Source organism: Salvelinus fontinalis, chromosome 33 (genome assembly GCF_029448725.1).
Source record: "Salvelinus fontinalis isolate EN_2023a chromosome 33, ASM2944872v1, whole genome shotgun sequence".
NCBI lineage: Eukaryota > Metazoa > Chordata > Actinopteri > Salmoniformes > Salmonidae > Salvelinus > Salvelinus fontinalis.
This window is the reverse complement of record NC_074697.1, coordinates 32,784,818-32,807,740: the sequence shown is the minus strand read 5'-3', so window position 1 is coordinate 32,807,740 and position 22,923 is coordinate 32,784,818. Positions and strand designations below refer to the sequence as shown.

Here is a 22,923-nt window from a genome sequence, read left to right as displayed (position 1 = left end):
ATTTTTTGTCAACCCCGTGGTATAGGGCACTCAGCCAATCACCATTCCGTGTTTATTTTTAAGCAATAAGGCCCGAGGGGGTGTGGTATATGGCCAATATACCACTGCTAAGGGCTGTTCTTATGCGCAACGCAGAGGGCCTGGATACAGCCCTTAGTCATGGTATATTGTCCATAAACCACAAACCCCCAAAGTGTCTTATTGCTATTATAAACTGGTTACCAATGTAATTAGAGCACTAAAAAAATGTTGTCTTACCCATGGTATTCTGTCTGCTATTCCACAGCTATCAGCCAATCAACATTCAGGGCTCGAACCATCCAGTTTATAACAGTGTGTGGTTTGTGAAAGCCAATCCTGTAAAACTGATGGGATTTTGATAGCGTCTTTCCATATTTTGTGATGTTTTACCATTCAGCTCAAACTTAATTAACTATTATTGAAATGGTTCTAGAAAACCTGACATGTGGGGCTGAGTGGTGTCTGTCTTGTGTAACTATAAACCTTTGTTATACAAGCGTAAATGGATATACAGCGCACATTCCCCTGTTACCCACTAGGTGGCAGTAGACCCATCTGCATTAGCAGACCTGACTGGGTGTGTGTGGCTGCTTAAGTGGTCAGGAGATGATGACTCTCTGTCTGTTAACAATACCACGCACACACATGGCTCCAGCCATCTTAAAGAGATACTTCAAGGTTTTGGCAATGGAATCTAATTCCAAAGAGTCAGTTGTACTTTTGGTTCTCATTTTTAAGCATTGGTGTCCAGTATGGAGGAAGTTACAGGTAGTTTCGCAAGCCAATGCTAGCAAGTGTTAGCGTAATGACCAGCAGAACCTCTAAGGTTGTTACTGTAGCAATGACGAGCCAATCCCTCTGAGATGTGGACCATTCCATTACTATCTTTTCATATCTATTTCCATTGTACTTCTCCCATGCTGTTATTTCGCTCTAATGACTCGCTTTTGCTCTCCCCCCAGCAGCAGTGGTGGTAGGGGGAGAGGGCGAGCTCAATGACCCTGCCCATTAGCTTACATGGTGATGTTGACAACCGGAGAAACCCTCAGTGTTTTCCATTCAGGCCAGGCTGGCTCTTTAAACCACCTCCTCAGCATTGCTGTACTCCTGTTATACATGAAGTAGTCCTTTTTACCACACTGTGCCTGTTTGCTTGGACTGTAGCTGCATAGACTAACCTTGATTCAGACAAACCTTGTTTCAAATGGTCACAAGGATGAATCCATAGATGAAGTGTTTAGTACAATCGTGGCTGAATTTGGTAATACTTTAATCAGGATCAATTTGTCAGTAAATATTTCAGATGGTCATAGCAGTGATGTCCTCTTGAGTTGTTTGTGTGTCTGACTAATTTATATGCACAGTATTATATGAATTAAACCCATTCTCTCTTTCTGTCCAACAGGACATACAAGAGTGGCTCAGGAGTGAACAACAGAAGAACAGAACTGTTTCTGAAGGAGCATGAACACCTGAGAAAGTAAGATCCTGAACGAACACACACGCACACACACACACTGCTCCTGACTTTTTGTGCCCCTAAATTACCAGATTACCTCGCAATATCATCTTGCAGTATTCTCCAAGTACCCATACTATCATCTCACAATTATTCTCTCAAGCTTTTTCTGAAGTTCTTATAAACAAATTCAGTGTGTCTGCTGTTCCCAGAGCAGTTCTCAGAACTGTATCAGTTCTCAGGAGCTGCTACTTCCCAGAAGCCAATAGCAGTCTGCAGAGCAGCACAGTGCTGGGATAACTCATGTTGATGGGTGAAGTCAGCCATTTTGAATAACTCTGAAATGATCTCCCTGCTCTTGCTGTTTGCTTGCTAACCACTGCTTAAGCAGTTCTGATCCCAAAAGGACAGATGGGAAGCTGTTTGGGTTTTTCATTTTAAAGGTAGAGCTCGGGTAATGTTGTTTTGGTGTATAAATCAGTGAGTGTGATCTTAAAATTTTTTAGTAGACAGCAACTTGGCTGCTTAATTTAACGATCTGTTTTAAGGAAATGTAAGAGGAAAAAAGAGATTTAAGGTAAAGGGACATTTAGGCCTAATTGGCTTTTGCATGCAAGTGAATTAATTCAGACTAATTAATGAATAAAATAATTTATGCTGTGTATTATTCTCCCATAAATATAGCAAGGCAATAACTCCTGAAGGTCAAATCCCTCAAACCCGACCAAACACACACGGTCATGTCTTTATAGTACCACTATACATTTGAGTTCAGGAAGGTTACTCCCAGTCAGTGTGGACATACTGTAGAAGGTCAGACCATAAGCACCACACAGTGCAACACAGCAATATGATAAAATGATAGTTCTATCTCAACTTTAATGGCCTGACATGGAGCACTTGGATTCAAGGGTTAATTCTTTGTTTACCTCTGTGTAGTCAATTTGCTATCAGCGTGGGACACACACACACACACACACTAACTACAGAGTTCCCTGTGTCATGGACAGTGTCAGGAGGGAGGTCTTGCAAACCTTAATCTGACTGAGGGGACAATTTAGGCATAACGGAGAACTATAATGATTGGTCTGCTCTCTTCTACTAACCCCGGTGTGTCCTGGTTAAACTGAAGGATTGTCCCCAAATAGCAGTTTCTCTAGATACACACAAACCTCCATTCATTAAAGAACCTGTCTGACTATTCTGTCACAATTGCTGAATGGTATTTTTCAGTTACTGCACTGAATGTGCTCATTCAAGTACTGTATTTTTCTGTGTAATTTGATAGTAACGGTAGTGTAAGGGGACCCATGGTTTGTGTGTGTGTGACTGTCTCAGCAGTTGCCTCGGACGGCAGGGTCCACTTCTCAGCATTGTTATCACCAGCATTACACCCTGTGTGCTGTTTACTTTAGTACCAAAGGAATCCTTACAAAACGCTGTGTTGGTGGAAGACCTGTTTGACTGGGTATTATTTAATCGGGTGCTGCTGATGCAGGTTTTGTTTGTGAAGCAGCCAGTTTCCCTCTCTGTGAATGAAAGAGATGGCCCATGAACAGAACTGCCAGTGCAGAACATTAAATAAAGTAAAGAAATCAAACAAAACCTCTACAAACACATTATCCTGTTGTAGTGTACATTAATGTGATTTAACTACATGACAATAAGAAGGGCATGGGGACAGCTGCTGAATCTGTCTTGAGTGTCAGGTTAACATTTATAAGGCAGAACTGCAGCACTTGAAATAGCACTTATTTGAAATGCTGCAGATGCGCAATATAATTAAGCAATAAGGCCCGAGGTGGTGTGGTATATGGCCATTATACCATGGCAAAGGGCTGTTCTTTTGCAGGACGCAACGCAGAGTGCCTGGATACAGCCCTTAGCCGTGGTATATTTGCCATTATCCACAAACCCCTGAGGTGCCTTATTGCTATATAAGCTGGTTACCAATGTAATTAGAACAGTAACAAGTGTGTTTTTTGTTGTCATATCTGTGGTATACGCTCTGATATACCACGGCTTTGAGCCAATCGGCATTCAGGGCTCAGACCACCGAGTTTATAATTTCTAATATCCATTGTTAATGTCACAGCTGCATAGTGCGCATATTATTGTTGCCCTCATTACATTGAGAAAAGATGGCACGTGGCGCTCATCTGGGTAAAGTTCTGTCTCACGATGCTTTGATAGAGAACCTTGGTTTGTTTCGAAACCTGATCCTAGACCAGTCCCCAGAGCCTGTCTAAGAGCGAAGGCCATCTATGTCATTAGTAGTATTTGAGCTCTGTGCCAGCTCAGACATATAATCAAACATTCAATACAATCTAGGAAAATGTGTTAATATTTGCAGTCGCGGTACTGGTACACAGCCTCACCACACAACAAGCTGGGAGCAGCACATGATATTATGATGATGTGATTTAGGGATAATACCATGTTAACCACAGGAGATAACAGGGAGGACTTTCCCTTACTGCACCAATGAAGAATGAGGAGAGAGCTGTAGCTTAGTGGGCGTGATTCTATTACCTTAGAGCTATTGTATTAAAGAGAGGGCAGGAAAGAGGGATGGAGGAAAGAAGAGATGAAATATGTTACTGGCTGCTGTGGTAATGGCCTAAAGAGGTTTAGACACAAACAAATGGGAAGTATTTCTTCCTTCGGCCCCTATCAAGGTTTTCAGCTCTGCTCTGTAGAGCAGTGGACATGTTTGAGCTTGGGTGCAGTGCGTGCGGGCCCAGTTTCCCATGGTCAGGAAAAACTCCTTGCCCTAAGTACATTACTCTACAGGAGGTAAACCTTACCTTGGCAGATGAAAATGATAGGCTGTCAGGATATATACCGAATGCCCAGGCCAGAAATGCAGAGGCACTGTCCCTGCAGGAGTTGTATTTCTTTATTTATTACTAACTCCAATTTCTGTATTCACTGGTTGACCTGTAGGACACACAATGTTTCATTGAGGAACAGACTAAATGAATGGGCACCATATGAAACCACACAGAACATAAGACTTCCTGGGACCCCTGCTTGGTGCAGTCTGGTGTAGGGCTGTTGTGGTAACCGTATTACCGCCACACCGGCGGTCATGAAGGCAGTCAATTTCCACGTGACCGTTTAATCACAATAATTAGGCTTCTCCAAGCTCTGATGCTGCTGATGGTCATTAGTAGCCTACCAAACGGTGACCTTTGATAATGGTGTTTTCCGCTATTGGAACATTCGCGCCTACTGCCGTGTGCGCATTTCTGCGCTTATGTGAAGAAATAGCCTAATAGTTTATCAACATTTTAAGCTAAAAGTTTTTTTGATGCTAGTGGTGGTAATAATTTGGGATCTATCGCATCCCACAACTGTCCCAGACTGTTTTGAATATTTATTTATTGCACAGAATAGGTCAACTTTTGTACTATGGGGGATAGTAAATTGACATAGGCTACTGCTTTTGCTGTTCGTTAGGCCTATGCATCTTGTTGGCTGACAGTAAATGTGGACAGTTCTTTCAATATCTTCAATATGCACCTCAGACTTGGATAAAGACGCACGTAGTTCTGTCCGATGTGTCGGTCTTCACTTGTAGCCTGTTAGAAAGACCCGATCACATGATGGATAGCCGTGTGAGTGAGAGGTGATTTGGAGCGTGGAGCACTCAGGGAGAAAGGCATAATGGCCGCAAAAGGCATGGATCTTTTTTAGGGCGCATTAGGGTCACACTAAAGGGATGCCGCCTTGAAGTTTGAGGCATTATCAAGTGATTTTCAAATTGTGAATGAGAGACTGATGAAGTGTGTACAGCCTTCAGAAAAAACAAAGCAGAGCCTTTGCTTTTCATGCTACTTTTTTACAAATCAACATTAGTTGCATCATGCAGCCTTACAATGTATTAAAAATCAAAACATATAGCCCAATGTTTGTTGAACAACTACGTTTTCATTATTAACTCTAAATTAAGCATATAGGAGTACCTATGGAAAACCTATGTCTTTGTTAACCGCTTACCACAAAATAAGCCTCAACTTGTTTGGGTGAAATATCCTTTATTTTATTTAGTTTTGTATTCTTCATACTATAAAATAATGCCATGGAATTCTAAGCAAATATTGTCTGTTAAATGAACCCGTGTAGCCCACAGCCAATTGGCTTAAATGAAACAGTGTAGGCCACAGCCAATTGGCATAGCCAGATCAGGACCTGACATCAAATGTTATTAGTCACATGCGCCGAACACAACAATTGTAGACCTTACAGTGAAATGCTTACCTACGAGCCCCCAACCAACAATGCAGTTTCCCCAAAAATACTAAACTAACCGGTACCTCCCTGTATGTAGTTATTGGAAATGACTATGCATAGATTATGACAACAGAGTAGCAGTGGTGTGGGGCGGGGGGGGAGGGGGCAATGCAAATAGTCTGGGTAGCCATTTGATTAGATGTTCAGGAGTCTTATTGCTTGGGGGTAGAAGATGTTTAGAAGCCTCTTGGACCTAGACTTTGCACTCTGGTACTGCTTTCCATGCGGTAGCAGAGAGAACAATCTATGACTAGGGTGACTGGAGTCTTTGACAATTTTTAGGGCCTTCCTCTGACACGGCCTGGTATAGTGGTCCTGGATGGCAGGAATCTTGGACCCAGTGACGTACTGGGCCGTTCGCACTACCCTCTAGTAGGGCTGGGTGATATATCGTGTGACGATAGAAAAACGTCTATCGTTTCATATTTTGCTTTATCGTTTATTTCGTTGTGTCGCAAATCGCTCTCTACGGCAATATATTCAGTCAATTGGACGATGCTTTGCGTTCTTCCAAAATTTGCAACACAAACAAACATGGAGAGTGAATGTGACGCAGAGCACAGAGACACGGAGGTCGTACCTAAAAGAGGTGCTACTTCGGTCGCATGGACGTGGTTTGGGTATGAAAAGTCTGACAAGGACCAGAAAACCGTCCTCTGCAAAATATGCCGCAGGCCGGTCCAGACAACAGGCTCAAACACCACTAACCTCTTTTACCACCTACGCAAGAATCATGTGAGACCCAAAAAAGTACAGTCGAGTGCTCAAAACAAACCTCCGAGTCAAACGTTGCCCGCAGCACACCATATGGCAAAGAATCACGAAGATGGAAGGAGATAACAGCTGCTGTTACAACTTACATCTGCAAAGACATGGCCCCAATGTACACGGTCGAGAAACGGGGGTTTCGTGAGTTGGCGCTAACACTTGACCCATGTTAACAAATGCAAATTGATATGTTTTTTTTAACCTTTATATAACTGGGCAAGTCAGTTGAGAACAAATTCTTATTTTCAATGACGGCCTAGGAACCGTGGGTTAACTGCCTGTTCAGGGGCAGAGAACGACAGATTTGTACCTTGTCAGCTCGAGGATTTGAACTTGCAACCTTTCGGTTACTAGTCCAACGCTCTAACCACTAGGCTACCATTAATGCCAAAATAACTTGCAAAACAGGCAAGCCCCTACAAATCTATATTTTAGGCCTACATTTATTTTGTTTGCAACTATAGTTGAAGTGTTTTCTATTTACCTTTTTTGACATACCAGGCAGTGATGCAACCAGTCAGGATGCTCTCGATGGTGCAGCTGTATAACCTTTTGAGGACCAATGTCAAATCTTTTCAGTCTCATGAGGGGGAATAGGTTTTGTCATGCCCTCTTCACGACTTGTCTTGGTGTGCTTGGAACATGTTAGTTTGTTGGTGATGTGGACACCAAGGAACTTGAAGCTCTCAAGCTGCTCCACTGCAGCCCCGTCGACGTGAATGGGGACGTGCTCGGTCTTTTTCCTGTAGTCCACAATCATCTCCTTTTGTCTTCATCACGTTGAGGGAGAGGAGGTTGTCGGCCAGATCTGACCTCCTCCCTATAGGCTGTCTCGTCGTTGTCGGTGATCAGGCCTACCACTGTTGTCATCGGCATAAGAACAACTCAGATTATGCTGTTCTGTTCTTCTGAAATAGACTACATTTTCTTCATATCATGCTTCTTTAGACCTGTCTAAAATAAATAATGGATTTGTTGTGAAGTTGTAGGCTATATTACATGGCGTTATTAGACTTTTTAAAATGTAGGTGTTCCAAAAGTCTGCTTCAGTGGCTTGTAGGCTATGTGTGGAAGACAGGAGATGCTAAATGTGTTCATGTTCATTAACAGTCAATTACTGTCAGGTCAACAGTTATTTGCTTGACAATCACCGGCTGACAATTTCATGATCGCCACAGCCCTAGTATGGTGTCACTGTGAGATATTATAAACATAATTCTCCACTGTCCCATCTGAAGCCATAGTATTTGTGAATGGTGAAGGCTAGTTTTGGATGTGGATACTCATTGACTGAAAGGGGATCTGAAAACACTATAGGCCTATACCTAAGTTGTGTATATGCTATAACTTGTGTTAAAATCAGAGTACAGTACATGTAATATCTATTAAAACCTATCCATTTTGTAATCAGATTTGGGTGGAAAGTGACTGGCTCTGTGAAGTTGGAGAGTAACCTTTTCACTGTGTACCAAAATGGCTAGGGGAACTCCTGTGAGTGTTTTGTCCTCCACTACGTTACTCCCTAGTTCCCCGTCTCTCAGAGGAGAGTGGGAGAGTCTGTTTGTTTTCCCCAAAGAGAACACTTGTCTTATCAGCTATGGCCGGGGCCTTGAAGTGTGTTGTGCCGTAGTGTTTAGGCCCATGTCTTAATCTCTCGCATGCACACAGACGCAGACACGCACCCTTGTACTGTCTCCCACTCATGCGCTCTTTCCATTACATAGCCTCTTCCTTTCGCTCACTATCTGTAAAGAGAGGTCTGGTCATGATTTTAAATGAGGGGAAGTGAGAAGCGGGCTGCAGGACCAGTCAGTCCAGAATGACAAACTGATTTTGATTGTGGCTCTGCTGATTGCAGCTCCCTGACAGATTTTTCCCTTTGTCACTCTCACGCCACTCCTTTTCTCTTTCTCTGCTGTTCTCTCATTCTGTTTCCAGCCTGGTAATCATCCATCCCTGGCCATTTCAGTCTTGCCTCCAGCAGAATCCTGTACTGCTTAAAGGCAGAACATGTTCCTATTATTTATGTGCTGTTTGAGACAGGAAGGAGGCAAGGGATCCAGTCCTCTCTTTTCTATTGGGAAATACCTTTTCAGGGCTGGAAAATATAATTTCCACACTAAATCAGTGTCTGTCAATCTGTAGTCTCTCATGGACAGAAGAAACAAAGGTGGCTGGAGGCCTGCAGGCCAGTGACTCAGCACTCTGTTTCAGAGACTAGCAGTGAGAGATTCTCTGCTCTTGTTATTTTTCTATAATTGATTCTCTCTTTCTCACTGGTGAATGAATGTCTGCAGTATCAACTCAGGGCTAAACAGACATATGGCTTAGATGTTTCTCTGGACTACTAGTCCTCTTTAGGGTTGTGTCATTCATTTTGTCTGCCAGTGATTGTCAAGAAAATAACTGCCATACTCGCGGTAATTGAGCGTTAATAGGCATAAACACGTTTAGCATCTCCTGGCTTCCACACAAGCCTCTGATGCAGACCTTTTGGAACAAACATTTACATTTTAAAAAGGCAAATAAATCAATGTAATATAGCCTACACCATCACAATAAATCCATTATTTGTTGGATTTAGTCTAAAAAAACATATGAAGAAATATGCCACATGGCTGTGGGCTTCACTAGTTTATTTAGCAGACAATATTTGCTTAATTCTTTATTTTATAGTATGAACAATACAATTGAACGTAGCTTAATAAAACACAGGATATTTTCTCATGCACAGGATACAGAAAGTGTAAACGGTACAGTGAAGTTGTACCAAAAAAAAGTGTCCAGAAACTATTATCATTATTAGATGCTTACCCGACACACTTGTCCAAATTGATGGGTCATGTGAAAGAAATGCTATAACCACCCCCCCAGCCACATATAGCTAAGAGGATGGGTCACTGTTGTCGAGACATGTGCACACAATAGATGGCTGTAATCACCCGCAGACACACCTGGCTAATTTAATAGGTCATGTAAATATCCTGCCGAAGTGGAGTCTTTTTTTCTTTCTTTTTTTGACAATGACCCGGCATAATCCCAACTCATACTACTACCAATACAAACATTGTCATCGCTGTAGTAGGAATCTGCAGGTAGCTTAAGCTAACAAACTAGATTTAATGTAAGCTAGCTAATATTAGGCTATAACTAGCAGTGTAAATAGTTCTGATTCATATAATATTACTACACAGATCATACATGTAACATTAGCTAACGTTTGCTTGCTAACTAATAGTATGCTTTAACTAGCAATAAAAATAACCTAATGAAAAATATGAACTTATCTCACTGTAGCTAGACTCTTACATACATGGATGAACGCTTTACGACAGACTGGAACCATTTAACACCGTTTTGTTTGTAGCTACGTCTTGTTTGGCCAGCGTTGTCAAGTCAATCCGGTTCATACTGACTGTGGCGTGTGCAGAAAGTAGCCCATCACTTTCCAACTGATCTGTTGATAGCGCATGCTAAGTAAGTTCAGGGTGTCAGTGTTGAAAAAAGCAGCAAAACTTTTGTAGTTCTCGATGGCTAACGTTATATCTTTCAAAAATGGCACGGTAGAAAGGACTGTCAACACATACTGAACAGCTCACGTTATAGACAAACGCATGCTACATGGCAGACCAATCCAAATCAATCAAGTGTATTTATAAAGCCTTTTTTTACATCAACCGGTCACAGTGCTATACAGAAACCCAGCCTAAAACCCCAAACAGCAAGCTATGCAGATTGTTACGTACGCCTCTTGGAGGGGGGAACGCAACACCCCGCTACATCAACTCCCTGTGGAGTGAAAAAAAGTATGTGATCGTAGATGCGGGGAAGGACGGCAGAGGCAGAGAAATACCGTTTACAGGGAATTTATTATTCCTTAACACGGTAATGTGGGGAGAAGGGGCTGGACGGAACCAAAGCAAAGATAGTCAAAGTTAAGGAATCCCCTCCTACCTTACCTGCCTTCCCACTCTTTACCTAACCTTAAGCACCACCTGGCGTGCTAACCAAAATACGGGGTGGTCCGCCCAGGTTTTACCTAGTGTGCGTAGACAGATTAAATACTACGGGTTATGTATGCCCGCAGCCCTCTTGCCTAAACACTCCCAAGGTGCATTCCCCTTCCCCCCACTGGGAACACATGAAACAGAATAATGTAACAACCCTGGGTTTATAAGCGCGGAAATCGACACTGCCGTTCGAGCATGCTTTTGCGGCACAGTCAATAGCGCGCCGGACTTCAGGCTAGAAGGTCGAGGGTTCGAGACCTGCTCCCTGCTGTTTCATTACCCTGGTGTCAAGTGATCGGACCTTGCATCCACGACAGTGCGTGTGCTTGGCCGGTGAGCGCGTTCCTGTAAGACGTAGAGTCGCAAGCTAGCGCGAGGACGCGCTCTTTGATAGGAGGGAGTAGTGTAACGACCCTCGGTTTATAAGCGCGCAAATCGACACTGCCGTTCGAGCATGCTTTTGCAGTACAGTCGATAGCGCTCCGGACCTCGGGCTAGAAGGTCGAGGGTTCGAGACCTGCTCCGTGCCTGTTTTATTACAATAATTTGTCGATTCTTTAAGTGAACATTTTAAATAACCAAAAACACTAAGTCCTATTGTCATACACATAACTCTGAAGGAGCGGCTACAAAATATCAAAAACTTTCACTGACCACAACAATCAACACAGGACATAAAAAGAAGCTCTCTTCCCTGACTAAGGAATACTGGCTTTTATCAAGCTGGAGAAGGAGTTTGTAAGGAAGAGAAAGCTGTATCCCCTGACGAGAGGGAGGGGTCAGAGCTCCAATCAGCGATGGGGCCGACCAATCAGCTGCCTCAGGAATCCAGGAAGCCATTTCCTGAAATACACACACATACAAACCCACAACAACACAGAAACTGGTGAACGTAACACCAATGTAGAAGCACGGTGGCTAGGAAAAACTCCCTAGAAAGGCAGGAACCTAGGAAGAAACCTAGAGGAACCGTGCTCTGAGGGGTGGCCAGTCCTCTTCTGGCTGTGCCGGGTGGAGATTATAACAGTACATGGCCAAGATGCTCAAACGTTCATAGCTGACCATCGGGGTCAAATAATAATAATCACAGTGGTTGTAGAGGGTGCAACAGGTCAGCGCCTCGCTCATCTCCCGGCATGTCCAGCCCGTCCATTATCTCAGCCAATCATGGCAAGCGGGAAGGTTCCATCCTTTTTCCGTGGCTCAACCAACTAGGCTCGTAATTTAACTATTTTATTTGTATTTATGGATGATGAATTTAGATAAACATTTAAATTTATGTTCAAATGATGCTCCTGTGAAGAAGTGACGTGTGACATGCGCCTAGTTTCCTGAAACGAGTCACATTTTCATGCCAGATCGGTAGGCTATGCACCTGTTTTTAAAGCGAAGCAATGTGCTTACTATTAGGAAAGTTCATAAATAGTAGGCCTAGTCTAAATAAAATCGAATGGGATCCTCCTCTTTTTAGTAGAGTCCATCAAAACTCTGTTTTCTCCCGCAATTGCATAGCCTGTAGAAATGTTGAGCAACATGAGCTCATGGGCTCTAATGAAGTGTTTTTGATTCGATTTTCGATTACATTTGCATTATTGTCAGAGTGATTAGAATTACAATAGTGTTCTGAATACCAAACAGTTAGCAAGTTTGGTAGGCTACTAATGACCATCAGCGCTTGGAGAAACCTAATTACCATGACTAAACTGTCACGTGGAATTTTACTGGCATCAAGACCGCGGGTGTGTCGGAAATACGGTCATGGTAACAGCCCTAGTCCTCTCTCAATCTCTTCCTCTCTGTTTCTTCCCCTCCCTTCCGCTCTCTGTCAACCTTTCCCATCTCTCATTATGTTTATCTATCCTGCTTCTGTGAATTTACCTTGTCTTCATGCTCTTTCTCACCCTCTCTCGCTCCATTTTCCCTCCGGCTTCTAACTTTTTCTGTATCTCCCTCCACTCTCTCTCTGCTATGTTATCTTCTGTCTGCTCCTTCTCTCTCCCTCACCCACTATCTCTGTGTGTCTCACTCACTCACACACGCACGCAAGCAAGCTCATACACGCTGTCTCCCACTGGTGCTCTCTTTCCATTTATATTGCCTCATCTCGCTCTCTCCGACCACTGCACTTCCTGTGGCTGGCCTGGTGCATATTATGCTAGCTCCAGATATGTTAATGTACTCTGCATGAGTGGGGAAAGCCCTGGGGAACCAGAGAGGGAGTCGCGCCTGCTCCTCCTCCTCTGCCCAGGAACTGCTCATGAGTGGGTAGAGACAGAGCCAGTCCCACCCTGTACTGGAGGTAGCAAAAGCATCATCGTCACCCACTATGCCACTATGGCATGATGTTCCGCATTCATTTTTTAAAGTCTGGATACCCTCTTCATAATGCTTTAAAAGCACACTTTATAATTCCTTAAATCCATTTCATATCGCATTTTATTGCACAGCATCGGTGGTTTCCTTGTGCTTATGGGTGACTGTTTTAAATGTGTGTTGGGTGCTGAAGTTTAGGTGTATGTGAGAGGGAAGGGTAAGGTGTCCTTGTATGTGTTTACATGATGGCCTTTGCAAATTCCGCACGAACACTTCCACCGTGTCGCTCCAGGTATAATGTTGATATCGACGTAAACCCACCTTGCCTTTCATAGCAGAGCACATGTTTTTGCTGAAGCTTTTGCCTTGTAATATAACTGGTAACATATTTGTTAGTACTCTTACTACATGTGGTGATTAATTTCTTTGCTAGATGGTAAAGGATGTGTGTGAATCTGTCTGTCTTGTGTAGCAGAAAACATCAGGACACATTCTGACACAGCCGTATATTTCTCTGCATAAGGCCAACATTTTTCAGGGATATTTCAGTAGAACTGTAGTCTAGAGGCAGTATCTGTGGCTGTAGAGATAAAACCACTAAACAACTGCAGATCCACAGGCCCTTTAGTAATCCACTCCGTTGTATAGAGGAGATTCAAAATGACACACCAGAAAGACAGCACAACTTTGGAGAATCATGTTGGTGTCGTGATTGGATTAATCTTTTGCCGTGCATGAGTTTCTTTGACTGTATGTGACACACAGACAAACGCGTATTCGTGCATTCTGAAAGTATTCAGACCCCTTCACTTTTTTCCAAATGTTCTTACGTTACAGCCTTATTCTAAAATTGATTTTTTTTATTTTAATTTTAAAAAATCCTCATCAATCTACACACATTACCCCATAATGATAAAGCAACAACAGGTTTTCAGAAATGTTAGCAAATGTATAAATTAAGATACCTTATTTACTTAAGTATTCAGACCCTTTGCTATAAGACTCAATTGAGCTCAGGTGCATCTTGTTTCCATTGATCATCCTTGAGATGTTTCTAAAACTTGTTTGGAGTCCGTCGGTGGTAAATTCAGTGGATTGGACATGATTTGGAAAGGCACACACCTCTCTATATAAGGTCCCACTGTTGACAGTATGTCAGAGCAAAAACCAGGCCATGAGGTTGAAGGAATTGTCCTTAGAGCTCCGAGACAGGATTGTGTCGAGTCACAGATCTGGAGTAGTGTACCAAAACATTTCTGCAGCATTGAATATCCCCAAGAACACAGTGACCTCCATCATTCTTACATGGAAGAAGTTTGGAACCACCAAAGACTCTTCCTAGAGCTGGCTGCCCGTCCAAATCTGAGCAATTGTGGGAGAAGTGCCTTGGTCAGGGAGGTTACCAAGTACTCGATGGTCACTCTGACAGCTCCAGAGTTCCTCTGTGGAGATGGGAGAACCTTCCAGAAGGACAACCAATCTCTCCAGCACTCCACCAATCAGGCCTTTATGGTAGAGTGGCAAGACGGAAGCCACTCCCCAGTAAAAGGCACATGACAGCCCACTTGGAGTTTGCCAAAAGGCACCCAAAGGACTCTCAGACAATGTGAAAGAGTCTGATGAAACCAAGATTGAACTCTTAGGCCTGAATGCCAAGCGTCACGTCTGGAGGAAACCAGGCACCGCTAATCACCTGGCCAATGCCATTCCTACGGTGAAGCATGTTGGTGGCAGCATTATGCTGTGGGGATGTTTTTCCGGGACTGGGAGACTAGTCAGGATCAAAGCAAAGATGAACAGAGCAAGGTACAGAGACCCTTGATGGAAACCTGCTCCACAGCGCTCAGGACCTTAGACTGGGGTGAGTGTTCAGCTCCCAACAGGACAACGACCCTAAGCACACAGCCAAGACAACGCAGGAGTGGCTTCGGGAAAAGTCTCAATATCCTTGAGACGCCCGGGCTTGTACCCGATCGAACATCTCTGGAGAGAACTGAAAATAGCTGTGCAGCGCTGCTCCCGATCCAAACTGACAGAGCTTGTGGAACTGCAGAGAAGAATGGAGAAACTCCCCAAATACCGGTGTGCCAAGCTTGTAGCGTCATTCCCACAAAGAATTTATGCTGTAATCGCTGCCAAAGTACTGAATAAAGGGTCTGAATACTTTATGTAATTGATTTTCAGTGCTTTCTAAAAACCTGTTTTTTGCTGTGTCATTATGGGGTGTTGTGTGTAGATTGACCCCCAAAAAACACCATTTAATAAATTTTAGAATAAGGCAGTAACGTAACAAAATGTTCTAACAGTTAAGGAAGGGGTCTGAATACTTTGAATGCACTGTATATACACACATGGTTGTGTGATTTTAATTTAACCTCAAACCTCATAACTAAGTGAAGACTATATGGATATGACCTAGGCATGGCAAAATTATTGCGTACTTGATGTTGCCTCAATTTATAGAACACCACATTCATCAGTCCCACTTCTCAGTGGGTACAGGCTCAGTGGTGTGATGGCTTGTCTTTGCCTTGTACCTTCTTTTTTTTTTTACATCAGAAGCTGAGAGACCCATAAGTGCTACTGTGGTTTCACGTAGTTCTGTTCTGTCTCAGTAGTGGCAGATGTGAGATGGGCCACAGTGGTGGAATGAGAGCGAGCGCTGTTTCATGCACTCTTTCTTTCAATTCAAGAAACTTTATTGGCATGAAAAGTGAAGGAATCTACAGTCCTGTACATGTACACTGAATGTACAAAACATTAAGGACACCTGCTCTTTCCATTAAATAGACTGACCAGGTGAATCCAGGTGAAAGCTATGCTAAGCTATAATGAAGGATTTTTAAGCCTTGAGACAATTGAGGAATGGATTGTGTGTATGTGTGCCATTCAGTGGGTGAATGGGCAAGTCAAAAGATTTAAGTGCGTTTGAACAGTGTATGGTGGTAGGTGCGTTGCTGGGATTTTCATGCTCAACAGTTTCGCGTGTGTATCAAGAATGGTCCACCACTCAAAGGACATCCAGCCAACTTGACAACTATGGGATGCATTGGGGTCAACATGGGCCTGCATCCCTGTGGAAGGCTTTCGACACCAAAGGGGGGTGCAACTCAATATCAGGAAGATGTTCTTAATGTTTTGTACACTCGGTGTATATCCAGTCTTTTTCTCACACACGTGATTTCCTCTACCTCCTTTTCTTCCTCATGGTGTCTCCCCATCATCCCTCATGCCAGTACTCTCTCACACACACCATTTCTCCCTCCGTTTGTGTCAGTTCTCAGTAGCGTGGACATAAATCTCTCACACACACAGTCCCAGTCCCGACGAGAAGCTGTAGCAAGACTGTGGTTTTTATTTTTGTTTAAAAAGTATCTTTCTCCAATATCTGTCTTGTTTGGTCCATCAATGAAACTGACATACTCATAGCAGAGCTGAGGCTGATTGATCATGGTTGATGGACATGAGGTCCAATTTGAGTGATCACATAACAGGGTCAATTGTCCTCACTGGATGATTGACAGCACCACTGATCCTTGTAGCCATGCTTGTTTAATTAGCTATTTGATTTCCTAATCTGGCATCGATCTGCTCACTCACCCCCTTTATCTCAGAAAAGTTATCAAGACAGTACAGAAGTTTCTATCTGAAAAGTTATGAAGGTTAATCCAAGTAGTTTCTTTCTGATTTTAGGAGGCATTGTGGACAGTGTGTGACAATGCAGTAGTGTGTGGATGCCTTCCGCAATGCAGTTGTTACTGGACGTTAGTGCTTCACTGAGTCATTGATCTCTGCCCTTCCTGGGAAGTTTTGCTCCTAGAAAAGGTAGGTTTCTAGAGGATAAATCGCAATACCACAGAGAATTCGCTTTGTTCTAATGGCAGATTTTAATGACCGCAACAACAGAGCACTGAGCTAAGAGGTGGGATGGAGAATACCCGAGTTGTAGCTGTGCCCGCCGCGAGGATACACACATCCCTATCTTGTCCTACCTCCCCTCTACAACTGAACCATATAGTCTGAGAGCGAGTGCGCAACACATAAATCCGTCCCCAGTCTCATTGGCGCTTATAAAAATGCCATAAATCAGCTCTCGCCTCAGCTCTCAACAGTTTCCACCTTCCAGTTTCCACCCCTCCACCTTCTGCACCTCCACTTTCTGCACCTAATGATTTACTAGCTGAGCACCATAGAAGACTGACGGTGAAGGCCCAGACTTTTACCAGTCATCCTTTCTTCCTTCCATTGGTCACCTTGCCTTTTATTAATTCACCCAACCTCTAATAACAGCTTTGTCAGGTGGGTGTCAACCTCTCCTCACTCTCACCCAGCTGTCCTCCTTACCCCCTCACCACTATCCTCACCCAGCTGTCACCATGATTAATAGACCAATAACAAAGAATTTAAACCTTTCTGCCAATAACAGATAGTTTTCAGTTCCCCTTCCTGCTCAGACCACTCTGACAGTCCTAGAACAATTATTGCTTGAATTATTTTTGCAAAAACTTTTTTCCTTTTTGAAAGGAAATCTATTACAGTAGGGTACTTAATTTTTACCCAGAAATTATTTCATAATGATCTAAAAACGGCAGCATTGGGCCATTTCATTGGCTCATTCATTTGACGCATGTTGCACTACAATGTCAATTTTCAGATTTTGTACTTTCTTTCTTTTCATCCCTCCAATAGAGTTCCAGACACTTGTAGAATCTATGCAAAGGTGCATTGAAGCGGCTCGTGGCGGCTCCCTATTAAGACACTTTTTATATTGATTTTGGCACCTTTTTAATATGGATTCAATCCTATGTCTTTGTCTCTAGCCAAATAGTTAGTCCTCAAAAGTTTACAAGCTCATTTGATTCGGATCTTTACTCAAGCTTCAATGAGTAGCTAATTGCAGTCTTGCATTGCATACTTGTGTAGGGTATAAATGAGGCTTTAGATCATCAACAGCTGTAAGACTGATGGGAAAACACTGTCACACTACTCCTCTAGAGTGGCCAGAGAGACCGCAGGTCTTATGCTAATAGACTTAAGAGAGGTCATCTTTCCAGGAACGCTAGTTAACACCAACTGGAAAGAAGTAATCATCAACTCCCCATACATTTTCGTGGTAATTTCCTGTATTACTAAATGGAAAGAGTTTATAAACCACACACAAGTCAGAGTTATATTTTAAACTCCATCTTTAATTATATGAGCTTCACCATAGCCCTTTGACTCTCAGATCAATTCAGTGTCTATAAATAAATTCTCTGAGTGCTTACAAAAGAATACTTAGTATCTTTTATAGCCAAGATACACCCCTCTCAACTCACATGACGAACCACAGATCTTAGGAACTTCACAAAGGGCCTTTTACTTGAAAGAGGAGTATCCCATAGCCAGATAGCATTAGCTATAAATTATCGTTCAGTTTGGTCTCTTAGACGAGGTTCTACTTCTCGTTCTTGGTACTTCATATTACCAAAACATTACCTCATCCAATGGCATATATCAATTGTCAATTCTAGATACTCCCATCTCAAATACACCCCCTCTTCTCCCCACTCCTGGAGAAGTTCACTAAGTTGAGTGAACCTCTAGGTCATATACTATGAAAGATAAGTTCAACATCAGAGGGGTGGTATCATGGTTCCAGACACTGCCATACTCCCCCCCCCCCCCCCCCCCCCCCTCCCACATTGGGAAAATGAGGGAATGACTAGAGTACAGACATAGTGGAGCCCTTGGCTAACATGGGTTCACAGATATATTCATTATGAAGACAATGATTCAGCTACGACAACATACACACCATTAGGGCTTGTCAGAGCACCAACGTTATACCAGAACGCCCTCATTAACTCTCAAGTGCAGTTTAAATCAATATCAAGTCTTGATCTCTGTCAACTTTTGATCGCTGTGGTAGGACATTGAGTCACCTGCTCCCCCGTTGGTGAATCCAGCGATGTGCAGTGTGTCGTCGTCAGCTCCTGGACCCACACAGAAGGAGTACTTGGCAAACTCTCTCGTTTCCCCTCAAAGTCCTCCATGTCCATCCTCATACTTCCTCCTCTGGGTGAGATGGAATTTTTCTTCCATCTCACCCGGAGTGATCCCATCGCCTGTGCCGTCCATCCTGCCGTCAGTGACCAGTACACCTGCACGCCGGACGTTGGGCCAATGAGGTAGACGCTGTAGATGCTGCTGGGTTGGGTGTTGTCATGGTTGTAGATGTCAGCACAGTCTAAAGGCAGGGTTTACTGAGAGTGGACGGCTACAGGAGCCAATAGAGCCAGGAGCAACATTACCTTCATTTTACCGGGTGGAGAGAGTTGTTTCACGTTGATTTGTGTTGTCTCGTTTTCTGTTTTGATGGTTTTTCTGATTGATTCTGACTCTTATGCCTGTGATGAGCCCAAACTAACATGATCAACATTACAGATTTTTATGGAGTTAACTGTGCAATAGACCGTATCTGCTGACTGGGAGGAAATGTTGTAGCTGTGTGTTCATTGACGTCAAGGTACCAGTACTGCTTTTTGGTTCTTGACTAACAAGCCATGGTGAGAATCAGACGCCTGTGTATTTTCCAGAACTAATATGTGCGTGCATGCTAAGTTTTACAAAACCAGCTTAACAATTTGATAATCTATGAATGTAGGTGGATTTGCAGTTTTCACAATTTTGTTGCCGTAGACCCTGGAAGCTTTTGTTCTTAGCAACTTTTTAAAGCTACTGTGAGATCAATACATCCTTTTTTGGGACTTTTCTGAGATATAGCCATTGATTCTTGAAGAATATAACTTATGCCACATGAGCATAGTATAACTTTCTTACCCAATCAGAACCATTCAAAACATGGTAAACTATCATTTTCATTCCGTGGATGGACAGTCTTTACGTCCAGAGCGGTCTATGAATGTAAGAGTAGTTCTCCAGCCCCATCCCTCGGACTTTTACCAAAACAGCTTTAAAACTGAATGTTTTATCTCCTCTTGGGGCAACATTTATCTATTCTAGACAAAATGGGAAAACTGTGCAAACAAAGGGGTAAATACCATATATGGTTATTCATAATGCAGTATCCAGCCTTTATTTTGTATTTTTTACCATGGGCTATGTTTTGGTGGTACATGTGTGATGCTGATGTAATTGTGCGAGGTTAAGACCGTTTGTATTGGAATGGAACACCTGTTTGTGTGTGTGTGACTCATCTGGCCTTCAGAGGTCTGACTTGTCAGGTGCCATATGAGGACAAGGCCTTTTGGCTATGGTGTCCCTCCACCAATGACTTTGCAGAGTAATTATTTTAAACCACTATCCTCAATCTCTTCATGGTCATTTGCTGCATTTCTATTGGTCCTCCTGTCCTGAACCCTAACGTCCAGATCGTCCCTTCATATGGACAACCTGGCTTCGTTCCAGTTCTCTACCCTTCTCGGGGTGTGCACTCGTTCACTAACAATCATGCGTTGGATTGGTGCAAGCCTAGCTGGAAGGAGTTTCCACCATATTCCTCACACCAGTCCATTCCTTATACACTCCCCCTCATGGATTTAAAAGTGCATGCTTCAGGAAGGGTAGATAATCCTAACGCAGCCAATGTCCCATAACAACCCTTTTTTTATCTTCTAGTAAGTTTTAAAACAGGAATCAAGACATAACGGACATGTTATTTTCGGAGCAATGAAATGACAAAACCATGTTTAGTTAAAGCATCTCACTAAATGCAGTTGTACCCATAATGGTTTGATAAGAAGCTACAACGGAGTTTTGTGTAGGAACACACAACTAGTGTATTTGTTGGAAGTGATAAAACATCTCACTAAATAACCCTAATATTATTTCCCCTCCTACTGTATTGTCTACTCTCTCTCTCTCCACCCTGATAATCAAAAACTCCGCCCTGATGATCAAGAACTCCGCCCTGAGGATCAAAAACTCCGCCACTCCGCCCTGAGGATCAAAAACTCCGCCCTGAGGATCAAAAACTCCGCCCTGAGGATCAAAAACTCCGCCCTGAGGATCAAAAACTCCGCCCTGAGGATCAAAAACTCCGCCCTGATTTGACTACCTCTATTTCTTCCTATTGGACACGAGCCAGACCGACTTAGCTCTATACTCGCCTCGCCCTCCTTTCTCTCCCTTCTCTCCTAGTCTTGCTGCCCTTCCCTCTCGCTGTCCTCCTCCCTCCTCTTTCTCCCCTCTAGTTGTGCTGTTCCTTCCTGTCCTAACCATAAAAGATGTGGTTGTCAGGCAGGGGTCAGCCCATTAGTAAAAAGGGGGCCTTGCCAGTCATAGATCTGTCTCTCTCTCAGTAAAGCCAGGTGGCACAGGATGGATGGCCACGCCCGCATCCCCTACTGCCCCCGGAGGACATTAATCACTGGGGGGGATAGGGGATGAAGTGTGTCCGTGTGTGTGCTTTCACAAAGCCGAGACATTGTGTAGTACTGTTGTGTACGACATGATTACAATTGCTTTGACTATCACAATCACATCCTGTCTGGCAGAATATAAAATCATAATTGTTCCGACCAATAATTGAGGTTTGTCCACCAATGACCAAGCAATACACTCTGGTGTCCTGTTCCCGTGAAGGGAGGACTAAACTCTACTGACTGCTACTTTGTTTTTGTTTATCCTCTTTTTTCTGAGACATTACCAGTATTGATTTAATTAGGAAATAAAGTGCTGTGACCATTGTTTTTGATGAGCAACTTGAGCCGCAAGAAGAATATGTGTGCCTGCTCAGAGGTTATTAGGCTCTGTGGAACTAGATGGAGGAGTTCTCGCCATGCCCTCTTCCTCCAGGGTAGGGAAGAAGACTCTGGGGACTCTCCTACTCAGGGGAGCAAGATCCTGGTTCTCCTGAGCCCATCCCTCTTAGTCATCCAGGGCCTGGAAGACCAAACAAATTATTTACTCTGACTGGCTCCAGCTAAACCTCATTATCTCTAGCTTAGATGTTACTGCCTGGTTCCATCAACATCACAACAATATACCTCGGGATTAATTAACCTGTTTTCACACACACACACGCACACGCACACGCGCTCTGTCGGTCGGTTCAGGAAAAGGGTGGGGCGGGGGTGCTCCTTTTTAAAAGCCACACAGAGCTACAGGTGCAGCAGATTGCCTTGTCTTCAGAATGCGTACAGTATTTCCATTACAGCAATATTTAATGTAAGATGCTGCCCAGTGCACATATACTGTAACAGTCATCGCATCCCACCACCATTCCACACCATTTGCTCCATTCTAATTGGTTAGCATCCATAATGCTGTAATATATACAGGAAGTGCAATGCTTCCTGGCTCTTCTCCTCTCTTCTACTGTGAAGAAATGGCACCTTATTCCCTATATAGTGCACTACTTTTGACCAGGGCCCGTCAAAAGTAGTTCACTGTCTATATAGGGAATAGGGTGCCATTTGAGACATACTGTGAAGCAGTGCCTGGTCTCTGTGTGCCACTCTCTGGAACCACTCTAACAGACCTGTCTGTACCAGGGGCAGGGCTGTGTTGCATTCACTGTAGTTCAGATTTACAACATTATTTCTGTCTGTTGAGCCACTTCACGACGTTAGCCATTATCTCCATCTCATCACACCTACAAAGGACAGCCATCCGGAAAATGTGTTCAAGTTAAACTGGGGGGAGGGAGAAGGGAAGATCAACTCCATTTTGGAATTTTCTTTGATCTTAGGGGATATGAGGGAGTTGGCCAGTTCCATGCTGTTGCCTAAAGAGAGCTCTGTAACAACAATTTGGGATAATAGCAATAAAGACTTGTTTGTGTTTGGTTCATCAATAAATACTTAGTTACAGAACTCCCACCCTAGGTGAGAGGCAGCCTACACGTTTATTCCTTTGACTTCATGTAGATGAATGAGTCTAGGGTAAACTAGTAGTAATTTACCTGTTTTTTTAAACTCCATACTTTTTTGGATAACTTGTGTGTGAGGCTCTCTGCACAACCACAAAATGGGGGGTCCAATGTCAGTCTATTGCTGAAGGACAGGAAGAGAGACAGAGTAAAGGGTCTCGTCAGCAGAAACGGACCACTTA

At 43.3% G+C, this 22,923-nt stretch overlaps 1 protein-coding gene across 2 annotated transcripts in view; it reads left to right on the top strand.

Moving 5' to 3' along the window:
- Positions 1 to 22,923, top strand: part of LOC129832066 (Golgi SNAP receptor complex member 1-like) — a 49,158-nt gene that overhangs the window by 8,961 nt on the left and 17,274 nt on the right. For both annotated transcript variants that reach the window (XM_055895810.1, XM_055895811.1), the window contains one exon: positions 1,427 to 1,501. In XM_055895810.1, coding sequence (XP_055751785.1) covers positions 1,427 to 1,501 — 75 coding nt within the window. The remainder of the gene's footprint in view (positions 1 to 1,426; positions 1,502 to 22,923) is intronic.